This window comes from Ictidomys tridecemlineatus, chromosome 3, assembly GCF_052094955.1.
Source record: "Ictidomys tridecemlineatus isolate mIctTri1 chromosome 3, mIctTri1.hap1, whole genome shotgun sequence".
Lineage (NCBI taxonomy): Eukaryota > Metazoa > Chordata > Mammalia > Rodentia > Sciuridae > Ictidomys > Ictidomys tridecemlineatus.
The window spans coordinates 138,040,153-138,065,185 of record NC_135479.1 but is presented as its reverse complement, the minus strand read 5'-3'; the positions used below and the strand labels follow the sequence as shown (position 1 = coordinate 138,065,185).

The following is a 25,033-nucleotide window of genomic DNA, read 5'->3' as shown; positions in this document are numbered from 1 at the left end:
AAAGTTAAAAAAATTTACTCAAGATTACACAGCTACAAATGATAAAGCCAGGATTTGAAGCTAAGCAATCTGGCTACAGATTTCTAGACTCTTAACACAGAAGTTTCTGTCTTTACAAGTAAATAGAGAACATCTTTAAGAGAAGACTTGAACCCTAATAAGACACACAAGAAGGGGGAAGAAATAGGAAAGCTGTTAACAGATTTCAATGAAATTATTCTAAACATATTTCCCTAAGAGACATTTGAATACTACATATAGAACTCACAGAATTTAAAAAATGAAAATGATCTTAGATTTTATCTAGTCAACTAGACTAATGGGCTGGATTCTGGATTGACTGGATACAGAAAAGTGATTAAGTTTGCCTAAGACCACACAACCAGTTGATAGTGGAGCACGCAGTCTTGATGAATGAGAGAAGGTAATCCTTCCTGCAGTAAAATGGCATATGTAAGATCCAAAATAAATCTATACTACCACTGATTTGTGGAAGAAAGGAAGGGAAGGCAAACATTAGCAGTTTAAAATATTTTGTAAGTAAATTAGTTACAAAATACATGGAATTTTATTTATATTCCCAAATTACACTTGAGTAATTTACTATAATTTTCTGATACTTCATTTTAAAATAGGAATCAAATCCCATAAATACTAACAAAGATTAAAAAATAAAAAAAAATTAACCAATCCCTATTACAGCTAGAGCTATTAGGAAGAATCTGTTCTTATAATAAACAATTTGCTCTCACCCTGCTTGGACTAGCTACATTTTTCTCTGCCAGGTCTACTTTGGTCAAAACAAATATGGTTCTTCTTCCATGAGGATCCATTTGACTGACTAAGTCTGTAACAATACTGCGTTCAGCATCCACAGATCCATCTGAAAAGTTGAAAAATGACATTATAATAATTGCAAAGTAAATACAAACTATATAGTTAATGTCTGCTTTATAACAAGAACCATTTTCTTAATACATTTACCTTACTTATGAAAGAAAACTCTGAACAATAAAAATTTCTATGATTCCTAGAATGAAAAATATGAAAATATCCTCAACTTCAATTCTATATACAAATAAAATGAAAAAAAAGGAAAAGTAAACATCTATTTGTCTTGTACATTTACATAATGTGCATTATTGGGGGTGAAGCTTAGATTACTAAAGAAAGCATATCAATGTAATTAAAATTGTTTAGTATGATTTACCTTGAATACACAGTATGATGGCGTTAGGATTCTGCATGTAAGCTTTGCTGATACTGAAAATAGTTTCCTTTGTGTCAGGAGCCATGCCTGATGTGACAGTCTTGAAGAAAAAGGTTTTAAATGTCATTATAAATGTTACCCACAGTAGAAATTAAAAAAAAAAAATCATGTTTTGTCTATACTTACATTTATCACACCTGGTAAGTCGACGAGCACCATCCTCTGTAATCCAGGGCCTTTCACATTTAAGGATATAGTCTATTCAGGAAGAAAAAAAAAAAAAATTGGGGGGTGGGTTGTTAAGAATTGTTTTGGTGCTATATATTCTGAAAATTCAGCATCTCATCCATTCAGATGAAGCATTTGGAAAAAATAAAGTTGTTCTAATCTTAAAAGTAATTATTCTAGAATATTATCTACAAAATGATACATTATTTAGATTATTTTTCAAAAAATTTCTGTATCTTGGGACAGCTATAATCAAACATCAATACCAATACTGAAATTTACTTGAAACTATAAACAATGCACTTCTATAAAACATTTTGAAATAAACTGCAACTCTTACCTCAGGGCTAACTGTACAACCTTCTTTCACATTTTTCCTCATTCGAAGTTCTATTTCATGTCTTAATGCTGCAAGCTGTTAAAGGAAGATAACAAAATTCAAAGAAAATATTAGTTCACAGATATTCCACTTAATTGTCTTAAAAGCTCACAGGGCTTATAAAGTTATACACATAAGCCTTGGATGAATTCTACTTACATCTTCCTCTTTGGTAAGATCAAACTCCCGAGAACTATCCTTAAACAAGGCTACATGGTGAGGACCTTCACTTAGAGTCACCTGAAATTACAGAAAACAAATAACAATGATACATTTATAGTCAATATTAATTTCTACAGCACTTACCTGGTCCAGCCAGAGCCACTGCATCATACACATCTGACAGTTCTTCACACTAGAGCTATCACTCTGGCAGTTCTGTATTGCTCATGTATATATCACATGTGTTGTGATTTTCCAACAAGATTACTGACTACTTCATATCTTGTAACCAAATGTTCTTCCCCTTTTCATTCCCTAGTCAATGTCATGCAGAATACAATGAAACTTGAAAAATTCAAAGAAAGGACTACAATTAACTTCAAAGGTGAATTCAAGTAAAGGGCAATTCATTTATTCAACATTTATGCTTACGACCTATTTGTCAAGTGTTGCAGTTAAGAAAATATAGTTGACTGGCCCTGTCTTAGGCCTCACTACATAGTAGGAGAAATATACATAGACAGAACAGAGTGACAAAGCCTAGGGTGCCACAGATAAGAATGGCAATGATATTAGGAGAGTCTGAGAAGCTTTACCCAAGGAATGGCCCTTGGACAAGGGGTTTTATGAGAACTTCTAAATTTCACCTTCCTTAATTTAGCAATTATACTTTTCAGACTTTAATTTTACTATTTTACTTTAAAAATACAACTCCTTCCACTGACAGTAACTACCAGATTAGATTTAAAAAAAAAAAAATAGTGCTGAAAGCAACTATGGCATATCCTGGACAAAGTCCAGGATCCCAGGGGGATTTGCAGGGGATTCTCCTGCAGCTGTTTTCCATCAGAGCATTTGTTGATTTGTGGCACAGGGCAGAGGACAAGAAAAAAGCTTGAAACCTGCAGCAGTTTTGCTGGATTGACTAAACAAAAACTGGAGTTCAGGTTTATCAAGTAGACATGATTCCAGAGAAAAATAAACTGCAAATGTGACACCCTGACAAAACTGAGTCCTATATCCTGTGCACTGTTTGCCTTCAAGACATGTGCATATTAGAAAACCAAGCAGAAAGTAGCAGCAAAGAGACTAAAATGCTAAGTCAAGACTTTGCTAATTTCACTGTCCTGGGGAGACAAAAATATGGAGTGCAGGGTCCATCAAGAAGGAGAAATCTGGAAAAAACCTGGAAAAAATATTAGACGACTAGTGGCCAACTTGAAATAGACAAACCTTATCTGTTTCAAGAAAACCTGTTCACACTACAACTACCTACCAGAACAAAGTTAATTCTCTCCTGCATTATTATCCACAACCTCTACAATTAAGGTACTAGTAACGACACCAAAGGTTATTTCCAATTGATTATGAAATGTGATATGAAGCATAGGTTCACTTTGGGATGTTGGAGGTACCCCAAATTCCTACCAATAGTAAAATGGATTTATAAAGTATGGTACATTCACTCAATAGCACGGAAACATGAAGAAGGAACAAGTATCACACAACACAGCCAGACCCAAAAAAGTGCATTCTCTTGTTTGAATCATACTAGACTGCCCAATACTCCTTGTTGCAATTATAAAAAGATTTCACTTCTTGAAGATTTTGATATCAGCTCATTGTCTCATTTTCTACCACTATTCTAGCTATAATTCTTGGTAATTTCCAATTTCCCAATTCTTAATAATTCCATACCCACCCCACCAGCTAACTGTAAAACAAAGAACAAGGAACACCCCCTCCTCACCAAAAAACCCACAGATTCACTTTAAATTTATGTCCACAGATCTTAATGAGGATTTCTAACTCATCAATCCTAACACTACTTGACTTCATCAATTCACTACTACAGGTACATCAACTCCTCATAAAGTCGTCATTTCTTTCTCTTGTCTCAATCCTTTCTCCTTATATAACAGCTGATAATTTGGCTTCTCATTTCATTGAGGAAGCAGAAGCAATCAAAAAATTTCCATATATATTCCACTATGTGTCCCCACTAGTAAACTGAAATGATTGCTTTTCATTTTTTTTTTTTTTTTTGGTGGTACTAGGGACTAGGAATTGAATCCATGGCTTTGCACAGGCTAGGCAAGCAATCTACCACTGAGCCACATTCCCAGACTTTCTAATTTTATTTTGAGACAGGGTCTTGCTGAAGCTGCCCTTGAACTTTTCATCTTCCTGCCTCAGCTTCCTGAGTAACTGGAATTACAGTGTGTGCCACCATATCTGGCCACACCACTGACTGACTGCTCCTCAGTCTTTGTTGTAACCTTTCAGCAGCATTTGACCTTACTGATCACTTCCTCCTCCTCACTATATTTTCTCCTGATCCCAGTAAGGTCCTGGTTCCCCTCCTACTGCATTGGCTGGACCTTCACACATTCCTTTATTGTCTCTTCATTCAACTTTTTAATATCGAGAGTGCCCAGGACGCAATTCTGGGTCCTGTGTTTAGGTCCACAACCTCCTTAATTACTAGCATATACCCTCTCTTTCCCTATTAAATATGGCAAGAAATCCTGTTGTTGCCACTTTAAAACAGATTCAAAATCAAATTATTTCTTATTACCTTCAATGTTACTTCACTGGTCCAAGGATCAACTGGATAATCTGATAGCCTCTCACCTGGTTTCCATGATTCTTTCTATCTTGCCTTTATCTAGTTTTAACATAGCAGCCAGACCCCTTAAAAGGCAATATAATTTTGCTTTAAATTCTGCACTGGCTCTTTGTCTTATTCAAAATAAAAATCATGGTTTTTGCAATGGTGTGCAAGGCCCTAATGATTTGCTTCACTCAGTCCTACATTATCTCTGTGACATCATCACAATTCTCCACTCTGGTCAAGTCACACTGGTGTCTTTACTGTTCCTTAAACATGACAGTGCTTCTCTCCTCCAACCACCCAAGGAGCTGTAGACTAGCCTGGCTAGCCACTGTACCTCCACTGTCCTCATCCACACTCTCTTTTTCTGCCACATGGGCATTCTGGCTGTGCCACTTACTCATTTCTACACTAAGAATCATTCAAAATGCTATATAAAACTTCTTTTAACTAAAAGTTAAAAGAAGTTTTATATAGCACTTCATTCAGATGGCTGTTTTTCCTACCTTCACTGGAGAACGTGTCATCATCTCTCCAGATCCTCGAGGGAATATTCGTGCTTGAGCAATCATTTCCAACACACTTGTTTTTCCAGCACTCTGATCTCCAACCACAACAACCTTATCACAAAGCAAATAACATTTATTCATATTTCTCAGATAAAAAATTTGCTTAAATAGATATGAAATGTTGCTTTTTTAGTCTTTTAAAATTATTATAGTTAAAATATGAGTTTTTGTCTAACCTACTGAGCCTATCTATTCATTCCCTCTCCCCACTTATTGTGGGTTAGCCTCCACATATCAGCAAAAACATTCAACCTTTGTTTTGTTTTGTTTTTTTATTAGTTGCTCAAGACAATACAATGATTTTGACAATCATACATTTGATACAAATTGGGTATGAATTCTCATTTTTCCACTTGTACAGATTGCAGGATCACATTGGTTATATAGCCACGTATATACATACAACAATACTAGTGTCTGTTGTATTCTGCTACCCTCCCTACCCCCCTCCCCTCCCATCACCTTCCTCTACCCAATCTACTATGATATATTTCTCTCTCTCTTTTTTTTCTTCTTCTCCCTCACATCATCATATATGTATTTTGTATAACAATGAGGGAAGGGAATCGGGATGGGAAAAAGAAAGACAATGGAATGAATCTGAAATAATTTTCCTATGTACACATATGAGTACACCACAGTGAATCCCACCATCATATGCATCTATAAGAAGGGGTCTTAACTAGAATAAGATACATTCTATGCTGGTACAATTATATTACAATGAATTCTACTGTCAAGTATGATTAAAAAGAAGCAATAAAAATGTAGAAAAAGGATGATATAATTTTAAAAAAGAATAATTTATAAGATAGATGTGTCAGTTAATATGCTATATTAGGTCAAATTTCTAAGAATAGGGGTTAATGCTCTACTAATGTAATCCATCTTTTCGGTATAAAATATCAGTTAGATGGAGGTTCTAGTTTCATAGAGAAGTAGGAAAAAAGTAATGTAGAAAAGGTTGAATTTGCATTAGAATGAAGAACAAATACCCTTGGAAGCAAAGGGTTATTAAATATCATATTAGATTACTGGGGAAAAGTATTGTGGTCATCTTCAGGGTGGACTAAACATACATCCTTCTGAGAAGCCTCATGTAAAATCTGATAGAAGGTCATATCAGGCAATGGTAGCCCTGAGTTGACTGTTTCGTGCTGCAGAATGTAGTTGTTTGTTTTGATTTCCTTTTAACACGTGGTGATTTTTCTCCCCTTTGAAAGGGGAAAAAAAAAAAGGCTTTTTTTTTTTACATGTGCCATGAAAAAAAGATAATTTTTGGGTTTAGAAACAAAACATTCAGACATCCAGTTTCAGAATCCATGATCAATAAAGCCAAATTAAAAATAAAAATAAATGAGTTTTTGAAAACTCATGACAAAATGATGGTTGATATAGCAAAACATTAATCAGATCCATTATTTATAGCCAAATTTTAATTAAAAAAACTTGTGCTAATCAATTAAAACCACTTTTTCTAATACTAGACTACTAACTCGCCACAAATTTTCTATAGCTATTTACTCTTTATAAATACATTTAAATTCTATTAGATTAAATTTCATTTGTGTGCCTAATTTAATTTATGGTTCAGGTATTTTACTATTATAAATCTAATGAATTTATAATGCCAAATATCCAATAGTCTTCCTTCACAACATTATACAATACATAAATAAGATGTGAATATGGAGCAAAATAAAGAGTCAAACAATACTCAGTGCTTAAGCTATCATCTGAACACATAAATAATATTATATAGGTAAAAAATTATGTATGTCTATGTGTGTGTATATATGTAAATGCATACAATATGTGTATAGATACATAAAACTTTTAAGAAGGTGATTTTTGCTAATGAGCAAGTTCATTGTGTATTATTTTTTCACTTACCCGTGGTAGATGATCTTGTGTATTATAACTGGCATCATAATCAGAGAGAACATCAAGAACTTCTGAATACATATCAATCAAAGATTTCTGAAAAATTTTAAAAAATTAATAGAAAATTGAAACATTAAGGAAAAAAATACTACAGATGTGTCTAGAGAAAAAAAATGTGATATGTTTAAATTGTTTTTCCATGATTATACTGCTTTTTCCAATTACATGAATATATCTTCATAGTAAACATTAAAACATTAAGGGATGGGAAAAGGAAGAACAGTGGAATGAGTCTGATCTAAATTTCCTGTGTTCACATATATATGAAGATACCACAGCGAGACTCACTATTATGTACATCCACAAGACACTATTAAAAAAAAAAAAAAAAAAACTGTAAGAAAATCAGTTGAATAAAGGGTAAAATGCCATTTCATCTTCAGTTTACTTTAGAGTTTCAGTTTAATTTAGGGAAAAAATTTAGAACTTCCTAAAATTCTAATTAAATAATAAAAGAAGGTATTATTACTGATGAGCTAATATTAAATGTCAATAGAGGAAGACCATTAATACCAAAAAGGCCATAAAAGAGGCCACGTGACCAATTGCCAAGGAAGCTATTATTCTCTGCCAAGTATGGGGTGTGTGTGTTTGACAGGAAGAAAAAAAAAGGATAGAGAACATATGCAAATAAACATCTGAGGCTAAAACTAGAGAAATGATCACCAAGAGGACTGTTAAGCCAGTAAAAGAGGTTAAGCTTCCTCTGACACCTCGGAAGGCTACTATGTTAGAGCATCTGGGACAGATATCCTAGATTGCTTCTCTGTAGATAAGGAATGAACATGGTGTCTTACATATAAGTAAAATATCTGAAGACCAAACAAATAAGCAAAGTGGTCTGGAAAAAAAAGACCCATTTAATAATTAAAGATAAGGTGCTTTTTTTTTTTTTTTAAGATGTTTTAATGCCAAGATAGAAACAACTTTAGGGTTTAAGTGTCTTAATCTTTTATACCTGAAAGTAATTAAATGATAAGCAACTGTCATTCCATCTATCTAAGAGCAAGCAAAAAAATTTAAAAAGAAATTTCATTACCAATGCATTTTATGAGAGAAAATGCCATCTTTTAGGTAAATTCTCAACATACAGTTACATTTGGATGTGGCTTTTCTCAACTGGTAAGAGCCACTTGTAAATGAAGCCATGCTAGTTATCTATTTTGTACTGTCACAACTTAAGAATCAGAGCTAGCAACACATTCTTTAAACTAGAATGAAATCTTTGGACCTTGGCTACAGAATGTATGTGCCATGAGTACTTATTGTGCTTACTTACAACATTTAAGCTAAATGAATTACTTTAATTTCATTAAACACATATGGCTTGGCTTGGTTTGGTGGGAGATAGTGGTAATTACCAATGTGCTAATAATAATATCATCATAGGCTTTTTCGAAAAATTCTTATAAATGCCAAAGAAGCTTCCTTTAGAAGATGAATGTTAATTTTTAAAATCAAATAAAGTGGCTCAGTCATTCACTGGAAATAATAGTAAGGCAATGATGATGTCATAGTTAAATGTCCATCAAATTAATAATTCTAATTATATAGATGTAGAAATTAAGCCTAGAGATGAACCAAGTATTTCAGAAAAATAAATTCCCAAGGAATTACTCTTAAAAATAAGGCTTTTAGGAATCCAGTATAAGAATAAATCTGGGAGACTGTTGACATTAAGTTGGAAATAAAAGGATAACAAAACATTTTACAGTTCTTTAAAAACTGGTATCAATGAACAAAGGTATGTGTCAAAGTTTTGAGAATTAATAAACTGAAAGAAAATACCTTCAGCTTTCTATGATGGATGCCTTTATCGTCTTTCTGCAATACTAATTTTCTCAATTCTTTGTTCTCCTTTTCTAAACGTTCCAAGATTCTCTGATACTTTAGCTGCAAAAAAATAATACATACAATTATATAAGAAAAAGATGGGTCAACAAATATTAAGTCCAAATTAAAATCTTCCAAAATTTTGAAGTCATATCACCTATTTAAAATATACATATTACTTTTAAAAGGCTTATAAGGCAATAATGAAACTCTGAATATTAAATAGTAAAATTCATAATTTTCTATTGTAATTTAGCATTTAATTTGAAAAATTCTTAACAAATTTCTTACACTGAAAAAATTAAGTTATTTAGAAATATCAAATATGTGTGAATTTTAAAAAGCAGGTTCTGAAGAACACCCTAAAAAGGCAGTATTTCTTGTTATTGTCAAAATTTAAGGTTTTCATTATAGGGCCATTCGACAAAAATTCAGATTCTTTCCATTCCCAAGTTATTTTGTTTTAATTGATGCTATGATATAAAGTAATAATAACTACAATACTTGAGCATGTAGCACGTGATAGACTTTCTACTAAGTTGTTTCCCATGTATTAACTATCTTAGCCATCCTAGAAACGTCACGTGGCAGGAGTTATGCAGAGTAGGATCTTAATTTAGGGATGTGTGGTAGCATGCCCAAGGCAACCTAGCTTGTATTGGTGGAGAAAAAGAGTTTTTGAATATAAGTTTGTCTGAGTCAGAGGTTCAAATTCTTCCGTTTTGTTAAATGCCAATGCCCAGAGAAAATGTCAATATTTAAAATAATGATATAAAAATAGATTGTAAAAAAAACTAATAAATTCAAAGAGGGTATTCTGTCAAAGGAGTTGCTTGGTAACCATCTCCTCTTCTTAAGTGAATGTGATCCTTTTGAACTGGTCTTCCTCATTCTTATTTCTTCTAAACATTGAAAAATGTACAAGAAACTACTAAGAAGCACTCTTCCCAATAATCAGCAGAATGTTCCTGTATAAATGTACATCATAGTTTTCATAATAGAAAATAGTTTTTAAGAAAAGTTTTTTAAAAAGTTTCAATCTTTTGATTAAAAAAACGTATTAGAACAAAGTTATCAGTTAAACATGGTCCTATCCTCTGAAAATGTCCAGCTTAAACCAAGTTAAAGAAAACATATAATTGAATCATATAATATAAAACAGTTTACGTTGCACTGTAAACATTTTTTACACATCCATTTATATCCACTAATAGCACATATAACAAAATTCTGGTAGATTACTGTTGCCTAATATGGTAGTCACAAGCCAAAGAAACTACTGAACACTTAAAATACGGCTGGTCTATGAAGATATGTTGTAAGCATAAAATATCTTATTTAATACTTTTACATAGATCATACATTAAAATTAAAGTATTTGAGACATATTGGGCTAAATAGTATATTGTTAAACAATTTCATCTGTTTCTTTTCATCCTTTTTTAATGTAAAACTTTCAATTTTTCAGGTGACCTGCATATTTCTTTCTACTGGAAATCACTGATACAGACACAGCTAATTCCATGGTTTTATTATATTATGAATTCTCCATACAGTGTTGTGTCAATGCTCAGTGGCTAATGACTACAACTGTACAAGTCAAAGGGTTGATATTAAGGGATACATAAAGGTGGTAGGATTTCCACTGGCTCATTTCCTCGTAAATATGGAATCTATTTGGGGATTTATATTTTCATTCTTTAGTACACATGTCAACTACAGCAATGTGCTATTAACTTGTCTTGCAAGGTTCTAGAACAATAATATACTGTAGGGCAAATCACAACTTCCTTGAAAGATTTTCAAAACAAAGATTGCTAGGTTCCGTATGTATAACCAATGTGATCCTGCAATCTGTATACATGGTAAAATAAGAATTCATAATCCACTTGAATCAAATGTATGAAATATGATATGTCAAGATCATTGTAATGTTCTGAGAAACCAATTAAAAAAAGAAAAAAAAAAAAGATTGCTAGGTTCCATTCCCAGAGTGGGACAGAGACAAGAATTTGCCATTTTTTAACACCTCCCAAAGAACACTGATACTTCTGATCTAGCGATCACACTTTCAGACCAGTGAATTTTTTAACTTACAAAATGTAGTTTTATTAATGCACTTTAGGATAAGTGCCATTCTTAGTCTACCTTCTTCTTGAATAGATATTGCCAATTATAAATAACCACAACAAAATTTTCATTAGGTAACTATGCATGCGGGGGAGAGTGACTGGTTCATTTATATCACACTATAAATAAGTATAAACACTGAGCAACCATATTTCCTTCTAAATTTTCTTAAGGCAAGTCTTTTTAGCAGTGTGGATTTACATAGTGCAGTGCAGTTTTAGCAAAGTTAACTATTTTAGTTACTCAATCAAAATAATATACATGGCCAGAAGCCAACAACAAAATCTCTTCTAGTTCTTCAACCTTGTCAGTTTTAAAAACATAAGTTCCTCATATATGTGTGTGTGTTATATGTGTATGTATGTGCATGTACATACATTACCATATCAAACCATTTTAATAGACTTTAGTTTCAGTTTAGTCATTTACTTGAAAGATTTCTATATGGAATGTTTACTCAGAATTAATTCTTCACTGGGATTTCACGGTTCTAAGTCAAATATGCCCAAGTCCTTCTTCATTGTACTGCTAGACATTTTTTGGGTTCATTCACACTTTTCTTTCAAGGGTTTCCTAATTTTACTCTTGGATCTTCATTTTTGTTTGCTTGAATTATTTCAATTTTCAGATAATGCAGGTTGATATCTATATAAATAGCCATACAGATGAAAATAATAAACAAGGTATTCTTGATTGTTGCAGAATCAACATTGTGAAAAGAAACCGTTAGATCAGAACAGTAACCAGGACCTCTACAGGAGGATAATATTTATAGTAACAGTACCAAAAAGTTCTGGGTAGATAACCTTTGATTAGGTGGTGTTCTTATAGAAAGGGATGAAAAGTTTATTTTCCAGTGATTACCTCTAGAATCTCCAGGTTTACATTTATAATTTACATACATTATTCCCGTTTTCATTGGAGGAATTATGGGTACATCTGACTGTTTTAAATGCATCACTACCAAATCTCTTCAAGGCTTCTTTGATCTCCACTCATGCAATCCTGCTTTACACAGTACTTCTCCCAAAGTGAATTCGTTCTTCAGCACCGTGATTTGAAAGCAGTCATCTCAAATTGTCTAGTATGACAAATGTATCATCATCTGCTTTCACACACCAATTAGCATCTTCTAAATAATGGTCATGAACATACTGAAAAGCTTTAATTGCTTTCCAGTACAGGTACTCTGCTCCTTTGGTTTTTAATCCCACAGCAGGAAAGTGTTTAACACCACTTTATTATGACAATGAACTCATGGTAGCTTTTACATGTTTGGACTTTTTCTCTAGATTCTGAGGAACTACCACATCCCAAAAAAGAATTTTAACTTTTTGATAGAGGTTTTCAGTGATGTCTGTGTTTTCATCTTTATATTGGCTAGAAACTGGAATCAAGTTCATTTATCCTTCTAGATGTTTCTGTTGTCATCATCTTTTAACTTTTAGAAGTAATTCTAGCATGAAGATCATTATGAAGAATATTAGCCTATGTGCCACCTGTTCTCCCAACAAGATACTTACTAAATAGCTGAAAACATAAAAAAAATCCACTGAGGATGGTTAAAAATTTCAACCAAGATTTAGAAGTTATTGCCTGAAAGTGTATTTGTGACATCAGCAACTGCTCCCTCTTATCCTCCTGGGGACGAAGAGATAAGACAGACTGATGACCTTTCCTTCTCCTCCTAGCAGCAGCAAGGCTGCTGCTGCTGTTGAGATCTCTTTAGGCAATGAAGATGGCTAAGGTAGGCCCAGCATGCATTCCAGCTTGCTTACTTCACTTCTCTCCACAGCATGTCCACATCTATAAAACCACTGATTCCTAACTCCTGCTGTATCACTATACTATACGGCTTTTAGTGTCTTTAGATAAATACCAAGGAGTAGGATAGCTGGGTCATATGGTGGTTTTATTCCTAATTTTGAGGAATCTCTATACTGCTTTAAGAGTAGTCGTACTAATTTGCAGGCCCCCCAACAATGTACAGGTGTACCCCCGATCCCTGCCAGGATTTATTATTGTGTTCTTAATAACTGCTATCCTGACTGGAATGAGATGAAATCTTAGTGTAGCTTCTATTTGCATTTCCTTGATTACTAGAAATATTGAACCTTTCTTAATGTATTTGTCACCCATAAAGAAGAAAAAAAATTATGAAAACAGAACATCATGCTAAGTGCAATAAGCCAGACTCTGAAAATCAGGGATTGAATGTTTTCTCTTATGTGGAAGCTAGAGCAAAATAAGAGAAAGAAGATGTTGGACAGGGGTGGTCAGTATCATAAATATATGGGGAAGATCATTAGAGTAAAAGGAGATCCAGAGAGAGGAAGGAAGAAAAGTGAAAGGGAAGGAAATATGAAATGAATTTAACAAAATCACATTATATGCATATATAAATGTACCACAGGGAATTTCACCTTTATGTATATGTAGAAAGCATCAGTCAAAAATAAATAAGCAATTGAAATAAAGATCAGTAGAAGAAAGAGAATGGGGAAAGGAGGGGAGGGAAGGATGGGAAGGGAGGGAATGTGATTAAAATCAAAGTCCATGCCATGTATGATTTTGTCAAAATGAATCCAACTACTATGTACAACTATAAGTGCTCTATAAATAAATAAATGGCAAATAATAAAAAATATATGGGGCCACCCAGAACATAGGTGATTGTAGCATACAGTCGGGTATAAGACTCAATGAAAAAATCAAGGAAACCTGTGACTCAAAATATACATATTAGTTGTTTAATTTCATCCAGATTGATAATTGTTTTTTTTTCCTAAATAGAAAGACCCAAGATGAAAAATCTTTTAACTTTTAAAACTAACTCTTAATGATTGTACATTACTGTTATTTATATAGAGTATAGATGATGAAGTGATAAGGCAATTTTGCACTAGAAAGTCATCTACTAATAACACTGCACAAGAACAGATCTTTAAAATGATGATTTTACAAACTATTAAAAGAATAGCTTTTCAAAGTGGAACCAGAAATACCTTTAGAAAAGTACAATCTGATTGGTTTCAGGCTTCAGAGAAGCAAAGAAAAAGATTTCGGAGAGCTCACTAGACTTATGTGGTAGTAGACTCAATTCAAATTTCTTTAACTGTTGCCAATTAAAGAAATTATTTTATCAATATAAAAATGCAAGAGTCAGTTCATGCAGGAACAACCACTTTCCTTCCTTTTTTCACAGTACACTCAAAATGAGACACATAAATGAGTTAATTCAATACTTACATAGCTTCTTCTTAGTTCTCAATTAGCTTTTCTCTCTTAGCGATAACAAGAGTTTATCAATAACAATTCCAAATATTGCTTTGTTGAAAAAAGTAAACTTCCAAACTTACATATCATCAAACTTACATAGGATTATTTTTAAAAAAGATCCTGGGTTTTCTTACTCATCAGAATTACCTGAGTATGCAGAAGTTCTTCTTGAAGTTGGTCAATTTTCTCTTTGTCTGACACCTAAATATTTAAAGAAAACTAATTTTAGTTAACTAGAGTTAGGTTTATATAGAATGTACAGTAAGTTAAATTTTTTAAAAAGTATCAAGAATGAAAACCGATAACTTTATATGTATAATTAAAACAAACTTTAAATCAAGTGATTTTTTTTTAAAGAAAATACCGGCATCCAACAATAAAAATAGGTCATCAAAATTTTATATATTAAGAAGTAAAAACCTTATAACAGAATAAATTTCCTGTTGTCATTCCAGTCATTTCTTATGAATGACTTGTTAGAAAAATAGCAGACCAACCAACATATTTATTCTTAAGAGGTTGTTCTGTACTAAAGCACAGGGACTTACATATTTGGAGAATAAGCATTCATATCTCTCTAGAAATAAATTTTGGGAAATCAGATACATGGAACTAATTACAGCTACTGTAAAAGCTCATTGGTCCCAGTATATCTTTTAAGGAAAAGTTATTCATTTCTATACTTTAAATAAGTACATTATAAATGCAAAAAGGTAAGTTGCATTTTCAGAGCTTTAAGCTGAACCAAATGCTTGTTTTTAAATTCAATTCCAGTGCAAGATCTGCTAACCCTTATACTTTAGGGAATGCATTTGCAGCAATGAAACCAAGTATAGCAACTAACATCAATTTGAACACAAAACAAAAAAAGAATAAAATCCACAGGTATTGTGTAAACTACTTCAAATTGTTATTGATAATGTTAACATAAAATATTTTTAAAAACTCCAGAGAACTTTATAACAGGTTTTAAAGTAGTCACAATACAAATCTAAATGCAAAATACAATGATCAATTGTAATAAAAACGATGTCACTTATGACATTCACAAACTGTATTTTGACTTCTTGATAAGGTACAGAAGTTGTCATCCTTAGTCTTTAAAAATTACTTTCTAATTTCTGAAAAGTTAAAATTTGTAGATGTGAATTTATATCACAGGAGGAAAAAAAATCAAGTTAAATTCATATTCTTTTTTATTTAAATCTTTGCACATATTCACTGGGCAATTTAAGCAATCAGAACATCAATGGCAGCAAATACATGCGAAAAATTTTTAAATGATTATTGAGGTAGACATTAATAAATCTTGTCCATGCTATAAAGTTATTTTCAGTTTTTTGTTTTTTTTTTTGTACCAGGGATCGAACCAAGGGGCACTTTACTACAAAGCCACATCCCCAGCTCTTTTAAAAATATTTCATTTAGAGACAGACTCTCACTGAGTTGCTTAGGGCCTCATTAAATTGCTGAGGCTGACTTTGAATTCATGATCCTCCTGTGTCAGTCTCCTGAGCTGCTGGATTTACAGGCAAGCTGTAATCTACTGTGCCTGGCTATTTTCAGATTTTAATTCCTATTTCTAAGTATTTTTCAAATTTTTCTCCAAACTTTTACTTAGATAAATGCCAATACTTGCTAGAAATAATAGACATATTTTCTTTTTCTTAAAAGACCATGTCTGAAAATCTCAAAGAATGACTTGGTAATGAGAAAAAATATTAAAAAAACTTTGTTTTTGCAATTCCGTATACAAGCAGAAACTTGCTGATAATATTTTTTCTCATTTTGACTATATGTATGTAGAATGGACAAGAATTATTAATAGTCTCCTAAAACATAAGGAGATAAGCAAGTTGAGGAGGAGCCCATAACCCAAAAAACAAAATTTAGAAGGCCAATGAAAAAAGAAATAATTCCATGTTACAATCATATGGTATGCCATAATTTTGTAATAATATGGTCATAAATAATTTGTTATGCAGATTAAATACCCAGATCATTAAAAAGGCACTTTGAGATTTACTTTGCTTATTAAATATTCACCCAAAGGGAGCTAAATATGTAAAACATACATAAACATTAGTTTCAACTATTTTAATTTTGAATATGAATATTTACTGATTTCATACAATATATCCTAAATTATTATAAAATCCAACATACTCAACATCTGGGGCAATAATTAAGAAACTAATAATAATTATGCAAAAAAGGTTTAAATGTCTCTTATAAGCCAAGAACTGTAAAAGGTTAACTTAGTTATTAGTTTGGTAAACTAAAAAGGTTCAATATAAAGTTAAAATGATGTTTTTTAGAACATAACTCAATCTTGATTTTAATATTAGTATTTAGAATAAAAACTGTTGAGATCTATATATATGTATTTGGATTTGGGAGAATATTTAAATTTATTATTTGCTCTTCTGGCAAAATTGTGAAAAATAATTCATGCATAGTTTACTGACATAGTTCCTATCTGCTTAGTTTAATGCAGCATCTAAATTAATCTTAATGTTATATTAAAAGACAAGTGGTGGTGGAATAAAAAACAGATCTATTTTTTTTTCTAGAAAACTTTTAGGTTTCTAAAACAAATGTTAAAGTTTAAGGAGAATATACGTTTACATGTTTTCTTCTACTTTCAACCAGAAACTTATCCTAAGTCTTAGCTAGTAACTTGGGTACATTTTATTTTGATGTGCTTTGCTATTAAATTCAGCCACTTACAATGAGAAGCTCATGTCCTGTTGTTTAACATATTTAGTTTTCGTTATGAAATTAATTTGAAACTCACCCTGACAGAAATGATATCAATGGTCTTGAAACCAGAGCTTTTCTACAATTCCAGGGCTGTGAAACTGATGGAGAAAGAGCGGAATCCTCCGCAGAAACAAGCTAAAGCTGAAAGAGAAAAACCTTTACTAGCTCCTCACAAAACCAAGCCTGATTTTAAATAAGTATTTCTTACTATTAAGCCATTGTGGCATTCTGAAATACATATACAAGAGGGTCACTGAAAGATTTCTATATATATATACATACTTTTAGGAGGCAAAACTACCACAGGCAGTTTTAATCTACTAGCTCTTCTTGAGCTCTTTTACTCAGAAGATACAGAAAAAACTTGTTAGTTGCTTCTAACAAAATATTTAAAAATGAAGACCTTTTTATAGTTTCAAGAAGGTAAGGGAAAAACAATAATTAAAAAGCAACAAAAAGTACCCATGGTTTGTTTTATACCTCAAATAAAACCCAAATGACTGAAATGACAAAAATCTCATAAGAATTTTGATCATGCCAGTGAAGAGCTGAAAAGTCACTTCTGTACCAACTCTAGGAAAGAGGAGGTAAAGATTAAGTAAGGAACTCTTCTTTCAGAACGGTAAGGAGAACTCGTTACAAAAGAGTGTAAATTATTTTTTAAAGTCCCACTTATAATTCACAAAAGGCAACAAAAAGAGGGCACAAACAAGGCCTGTCTGGTGCCCAACTAAGTGTATTTTAATAAACAAAATAGAGACCTAACAGTCTCTATTTTATAAACAAGGAAAGAGGTACAAAATGCTTAAATGAATAACCCAATAAACATTAGAAATAGGAATAATATTTCTAAGTCAGAAGTAAAAACTAGTAAAATAGGCCTACAATGGATATTAACCTTTTATAATGTAGAAAATGAATGAGTGTTCATTCCTAATATCCCTGCATTGCTAGATTCAAAAGCACAATGATAATCTTTAACTCTATCTTAGAATCTTAAAATGACAGGGACATATTCATCATTATAAAAAAAAAAACACTTCAGAACAACTTGTAAATAAAGCTATATTTATATTTCTAAGTATCATACTAGAACATACTAACTCCTCCCCCTTCTTTCTGCAACAAATCTATGGTATGAATAGGTTGGCCTAAACATCCAATTTGATAGACTATTTAAAGGGCACTCACAGGATACAGAAAAGAGAAAGTTAAAGTACCACTTAAAATAAGTCCTTCCTTTTAACACATCTACTTTAACCACATACAAAAAGAACTTATTTTCTTTTCCTTCCTATGTTATTTCTTTATTGAATGCTAATATAGATTTTTGATTCCACAGCCATGGAATTGAGAAGAGCCAGTAAGTGACACTGAAAAAAATAATAGAATTATGATGAGTACTGTCAAGTATTAACCACCACCAAATGAGATAAGGTTAGCCAGCAGAATTATGGAGTCTAATTATTATCTACAGTATTGGTTGATGTAGACATTAGAACTCTCCTGGAAGTTAACTGTGTGAATTAATCTTTTTTCCTAAATAAAGTCTGTGTATAACTTTAAAACTATTTTATCTAATAGATGTAACATAATTAACTGATTTTTGAGATCTCAGAATATAACGGCAAAATCATTAATTATTTCACTGGGACCTAAAAATCTTGTTACAATACAAACTTAGGAATCTATACTCTGGTATTACCTAACAGCCGAAGCAACCTCTTAACTGCATCAATTTTGGGGTGAATCAATAACTGGACCACATAAACAGTAACTCATAATCTTACTCTAAATACAAATCCATGGACACTCACAGATAAACTAATCTTTGGAAACTAAATTGCTATGCTTGAGCTTGATATTTTGAGCTTTATCTATACTATACTACATCCACTCCAGGAAAGTTACATATCTTTATGATGTATCTTTTTTTTTTAACTTTGTTAAAAATAATTTCTTGTAACTTGAGTCCATAAATGGATTAAGATGACATGATCTTGGCAGAAATGGCTGATTAGCGTGAACATATCAGTAGCCCCCTTAAATCATCCATCACCTTGCGCTTCTGTTGGGCATAGCTCGTGCTATACTGGCCAGCAGCTCTGCGTGCTTCTTCTTCATGCTCTTGAATTTGCTGTTGTAAGAGAATGAGCTCACCAAGCAGACCCTGCCATGAGTTTACAATGAGGAGAAGAGGAAAATTGGGGAGGAGAAAAATGTTAAACCAAAGGGCACAACGAAGAATAGATGTAAGATAGGGAGGAATGGATAGCTTAAAACAAAAATGGAAACTCATGCACCTTTAGAGCCTTCATTTAGCTGAGCTCAGTACTGCATTTCCATTTTCACCCTCAGTAAAATTAGATGTCTCAGAAACATAAAACAGCATAGCTTAAAAAGTGAAAAGGAAAATGCAATCGTAACTGTTGAATAAAGTAAGCCGGATATATAATATCAACACACAGTAAAACCTAGACTAACTGGAATGCTCCAGGAAGGCAGCATTGTAGTTCATTGCATTTCCTGGTATAACCCTTAATTTTGAATTGCCAATGTGAGCCAATGTATGTCCCTAACTTGGAGAAAAAAGCAAAACTGCTCATCTTACAGGCCTAAATTTAATACTCATCCATAATCTCATAGGACTAATTGGAAGACTATACTAGCTTATTTACTTATTAAATTATTATTCTTAAGTAAATATTTTTCTTCGATACAATTTCTTCAATTGAAGACTACAATCTCTCAAAATCCCGTTAATTTGAGTTTTCTAGCATCAAGGTAATCAAGGTTTTACATTAACTCATATATTCTATGTGCTTTTGCACACAGCTAAAATTAAAATTTTTTATAAGTTAAAAACTGTGTTATGCTCTATTTTGATTTTATATAATATTAAATAACAAGCTTGACTGTATTTTCACTTTTTATGAGCTGTTTTTTCGACATTAAATAGAAATAGACTCTGAGAACATAACCAAGTAAATATCAACTACTAAGCAAAAACACTATAAAAGAACATAATAAAGACATAGAGATAATATAATTATTATGAAAATTAAAAATGAAACAAAAGCCAGTTTGGATCCAGACACAAAATAATTACCTTTTCTACTTCTAAAATTAATTCCGCTTAACTGGGAAATGATAAATGGGTACAATTTTTGTTACAATGTATTCACATGTGGCATGATAATAAAAACATGTAATTCTATCTACAGTATTTTTAGTTACTGGTCTATAAGATAATCAATCTTGAGAAATGTGGAAGAAAGAATAACTAGAAATTGACAAGGGCATAAGTTTCATATTTTCTCAATCAGAAATCCTAAAAAGGTAGTTTCAATGAATGAAATAACTAATTTGTATAAGAATAGTGTCTGGAAATCAATGGGCTCTGTTTTTATAAAGTCATAAAAACACAGACTTAGGAAAGCCCCTACTTACAAAATAATCTAAATTAGGAGTTTCAAATAGTTTCAGAACTTTTTAAATGACTTCCAAAAATACTTTGTTTTGTAGAATTAGAAAGTCCAAAATGCTAGTAAACATTGTTAAAATATAATTTATCCAGAGGCTTAATTTATTTTATCTTATAGAACCCAAAGACTTAAAGAGTTTTCCAGAAAATAAATACAAAACTTAGTATTATAGTAAAGCATTTTAAATTGTATAAATGTTAATATACAATTTGGGGAATCTGTGCTTGATCCTTAATTTTAATACAGTAGGTTATGATCATTGCTAACATTAGACAATGCATAAAACTGATCAGTTTAATATAAATCAAAGGATGGAACTAATTGATATTTTTTCCATATGACAAGTGAAATTTCAACATTTGTTTCCAGATTCTATAATATAAAATAGATTTATAAAGTCTGAAGTTATCTTTAAACACATATCTTTTGAATAAATCAGTTTTATTAGTCATTGTCAAATCTATCAAAAAAATAAAATGCCAACTATCTATCTTCATCATTTCCATAATTTCTGTCATTTTTTATATCATTGCTTTTCATCAAGCAGGAAGAAAAGTAATCTGAAAGACTTATTAATTTGTTCATTTATTTTGATCCATCACTTTTCAAATCACCCAAGTGTTTAGATTTCTCTGCCTTAAAAGAAGTCTTCCTATGTTGACTTACTCAGTAATGTGCCTGCTATCTATTTATATACTACCAGTAATAAAATTTATAAAATGCCAAAGCTTTTATATTTATAGCTTAAATACCCTTCCCTAGGTTATTGCTTATATATAAATACAAATGAATGGTAAATACTTTATTAGATTATAAGAAAATGCTCTCTTTCTAATAACACCTCACTTTCCTTCCAAGTCTGTTACTGAAGCACTGTTATGTGAAGATAGGTGAAATTAACTGTTACCTCCTGAAAAAAGTTGGAAGAAAACACGAATTAGACACATAAAAAGCTATTTACACTATGTTATATAGTTTAAAGAAGTTACTTCTCCCCAGTCTTAGGCAACAAATCTCACTCTCAATACCCGATGAAGGGCTTAAACTTTATAATCTAAGACCATGTGGAAGTGAGAGGACAAGGAAAGTATGCACCTGCTTTTCAATATACACTCCTCAGATGTACAAAATATATTTTTATTAATAAATATTGAAAACAAGCTTGGCCATTTTTATCTCAAGAAATAGTACACAAATCATTATTCTTAAAATACTACATAGAAAATACAGTAATTGCTATAAATAATGATAAATAATTCCTGTTAAGAATTACAAATGATATATTCTCTAAACATCTCCTGGCTGTTCTCAAATTGATACTGTAGTAATTAGTTCCATTTTCATGTATAATACTGTCACCTTTGTTTTGTTTTTAATCATGACATAAGATCAGGAAAATCAGTAGAAGTCCAAAGTGTTTTTGACCCATGAGGTTCAACTACACTTAAAAAAAAGTGATAATAAAACAATACAAAGGGAAGCATATTTAAATTACTATTTAATTACTAATTAATTTGGCAAACACTACAGTGCTCAAACTGTGTAGTCTATAAAGACATGATAGCCCACAAGCACAAATGAAACACTTATTCTCTGGTTCTGTAAGGAAGTTTGCTGAGCCTTGATTTAGAAATTTTATGGTAACTTTAGTCTCACAAAAGAACTTCCTGAAAGTAACAACTTCTTTCCCTATCTTACTTAAAAATATTGCTAAGCATTAAACTACTTTCCAAAGTTTGAATAATTCTGCTATTTAGTTAGTTAAAAAGAACTATTTCTGCCCCCCAGGTAATACATAATTCTGCTGAAGATGTTTATGCCAAATGAAAAATGCTATTATTGGTTATCACAAAGAAACAAGTCTTTCTATTTAAGATGAAATTGCTCCAATCAAGAAATATCATATTCTATGGACAATTTCTTTTAAGAGAAAAACAAGAGAGCTATTGCCAGAAATTATCAGTATTACAACATCTACTAAATTCCCTTTGTTCTAAATAGTTACATAAAAACAGTATTATATACATATATATGTACATATCAAATAAAAACATTTATTGCTGCTTTTCTTCCTTTGATCCCTCAGTTTCTCATATACTATGCTCCAGGATGCAAGCAGTTTGGGATTTTGCCTGAGAATTTAACCAAGGATAGTTGCTCAGAAAACTTAAGAATTTCCCAATTCCATGGTTACTTGATAGTGATAGTTGTGAGAATTTAATTTTGCAACAAATTCTACATTATCTGTTGTATGAGGAATCCCAGAAATGCAAACCCTATGTAAGCAACATTACTACAATTCAGAATATAAATACATTAAGTGCTTTTATAGCTAACACACAGTAACCAGAACAAAAAAATCTTTGGGCCCACCTTTGTTAACATCAAACAAATGTATCTACTTCATATCAGCCTCTCTTCTACTAAGTTAAAGCAATTAATTAATTTTGCTAAGAGGTCAACACTATCCTGAGTTCTCTGAGGACAGACATTTAGTGACAGAAATGGTCCATTAAACAGTAAGAATTCAAGCCAAAGTAAATAGTATTTCATATGGCAAGTATTCTAAACATTGAGGAGAGGATAACTGAAGGAATTAAAATGATTATTTAAGAATTCATGAAGGGGACAATAAGCACAAACAGAAATTAGGCAGGTTAAAAAAAAAGAAAGGAGATATTTCAGTTGGAAGGTAAAAATAAAAATTAGAATAACATGTTGGAACAATATTAATGTATTATCATTTAATAATTACACTGAAAATAATATTACTACTTTTTGTGATTTGAGCCTTTAAAAAGTCCTTCAAATATTTTCTGTGAATCACAAATATGCTTGTTACCTTCAGAATGGACATATTACTTACTTCTGTGAGATGTTTATGACCAAATAGAAACATGATAGAACAAAAGCAGAAAACAAAATGTCTCTTTTAACAAATTAATTTTCACTAGAACATGATAGTGTTAAAGAATCTAATAAAGAAGATACACTAATGGTCTTACTACTTATATATGTGACTAATATGCAGATTTCAATGATTCCATTAATTAAAAAAAAAAAGGCCATCAGTCCAAATCCGAAATTGTCTTGAAGTAATTTTAAGTTCTTTGGGTCTCAAGAATATTATTCAGTTTATAAAGGTGATTTCTAATATTTTCCTCTAGAAGACACAAGTATTAAACTTAACAAAAAGTATTTATTAAAAAGTGATTTTACTGTATGCCAAACATACCTCAATAAAATGGCTTAGTTAGGTTAAACAAAGTGACTTTACTATTTTTCAATGTTTTATTAATCAAAGATACACATCAGAAATTTCAATCAACATAGCATAAATAACTAATATCTGCAAACTAAATGGATATAAATCTAGGTAAACCAAAGAATCTTGATGATTACTTAGCATGTGCGGCATTCTGGGGGAATATATTCTTTCTGTAGAATTTTTGAAGACCTCTCTAACAACTTTCCCAAACACATGAGTCTAGTGAGCCTAGATTAGAAACCAGAGGTAATCAGTTCATCATGTTGTTCCTTCTGTCTGACTCAAGTCAAACTATCTGACATCTGTATTTCCTTCCACTCCCATCATTTTCACTTCTGTTGACTTTGAATGGTTCTAATTGTTCATTTACTTGCCAGGACTTTTCTGAATGTGGTCTCCTATTAGAAAGGACAAATCTTTATTTTAGTTCTAGTTGTAAAAACATTTTCCATAGAAGTCCAGCCAGAAACTGTTTCAAACCTGACAACATTTAACTGAAGTGTGACTGCTTCAAACCCTACTTTAAAATACTATTTTAAATCTTGAGTTCTCAGACATCAGACTGAACCAATTGAAAAGGTTATCAGTTAACCTCTGGATGCCACCCTAATATTTCTGATTATCATCCAGATTTTCAAACTTCATGTCTCTGTTATTTCAAAAAGGCTACTGCTATGCAAAGGTCTCTTCTTGCTTGACTGTAATCAATCATCAATTGTAGGGAATTCTCTTAAAATCAGATCAATTTATCTGTATCATGTCTGAGTAGTTCATTATTCTCAAGCATTATAGGCAACAGTCAATCTTTAGAGACATCAGCTGAGACTGGAGGTAGTTTTTTCCACATATAAATTTTTAATATTTACTATAATTTAATTGGTAACAAAAGCAGCTTAATTACAATCTAGATTCAGTGTTTACAAAAAATGTTTGGGTAGAAATAATTATTTTACTGGGCAAAATAATTACCATAAATTATAAAAAAGCAAAAAGGAAACAGTCTACAAGGGCATTTATCTTCAAACAAGCTTTTATTTTTAAAATAATTTATAAAATAAAGCAAAAAATTTACTTGCATGTCTACTGTAAAGTAAAATCTGTAAATATATTATCCAAAACACATTCTTTTGCTTTATCTCTACTGCAGAGCTCCCAGTTAATTATTGATT

At 31.6% G+C, this 25,033-nt stretch overlaps 1 protein-coding gene and 1 pseudogene across 5 annotated transcripts in view; both read right to left on the bottom strand.

Annotated features, from left to right (window-relative positions):
• Opa1 (OPA1 mitochondrial dynamin like GTPase) overlaps positions 1 to 25,033 on the bottom strand; it is an 86,390-nt gene that overhangs the window by 48,881 nt on the left and 12,476 nt on the right. For 3 of the 5 annotated variants that reach the window (XM_078043882.1, XM_078043881.1, XM_078043883.1), the window contains 10 exons: positions 19,171 to 19,281; positions 14,496 to 14,549; positions 8,895 to 8,999; positions 7,056 to 7,142; positions 5,100 to 5,213; positions 1,977 to 2,057; positions 1,779 to 1,853; positions 1,397 to 1,468; positions 1,211 to 1,310; positions 753 to 883 (listed from right to left, as the gene is read on the bottom strand). In XM_078043882.1, coding sequence (XP_077900008.1) covers positions 753 to 883; positions 1,211 to 1,310; positions 1,397 to 1,468; positions 1,779 to 1,853; positions 1,977 to 2,057; positions 5,100 to 5,213; positions 7,056 to 7,142; positions 8,895 to 8,999; positions 14,496 to 14,549; positions 19,171 to 19,281 — 930 coding nt within the window. The remainder of the gene's footprint in view (positions 1 to 752; positions 884 to 1,210; positions 1,311 to 1,396; positions 1,469 to 1,778; positions 1,854 to 1,976; positions 2,058 to 5,099; positions 5,214 to 7,055; positions 7,143 to 8,894; positions 9,000 to 14,495; positions 14,550 to 19,170; positions 19,282 to 25,033) is intronic. The other 2 variants (XM_078043884.1, XM_078043885.1) reach the window with 1 other exon arrangement.
• Positions 8,965 to 14,483, bottom strand: LOC110599488 (glycoprotein-N-acetylgalactosamine 3-beta-galactosyltransferase 1 pseudogene; annotated as a pseudogene).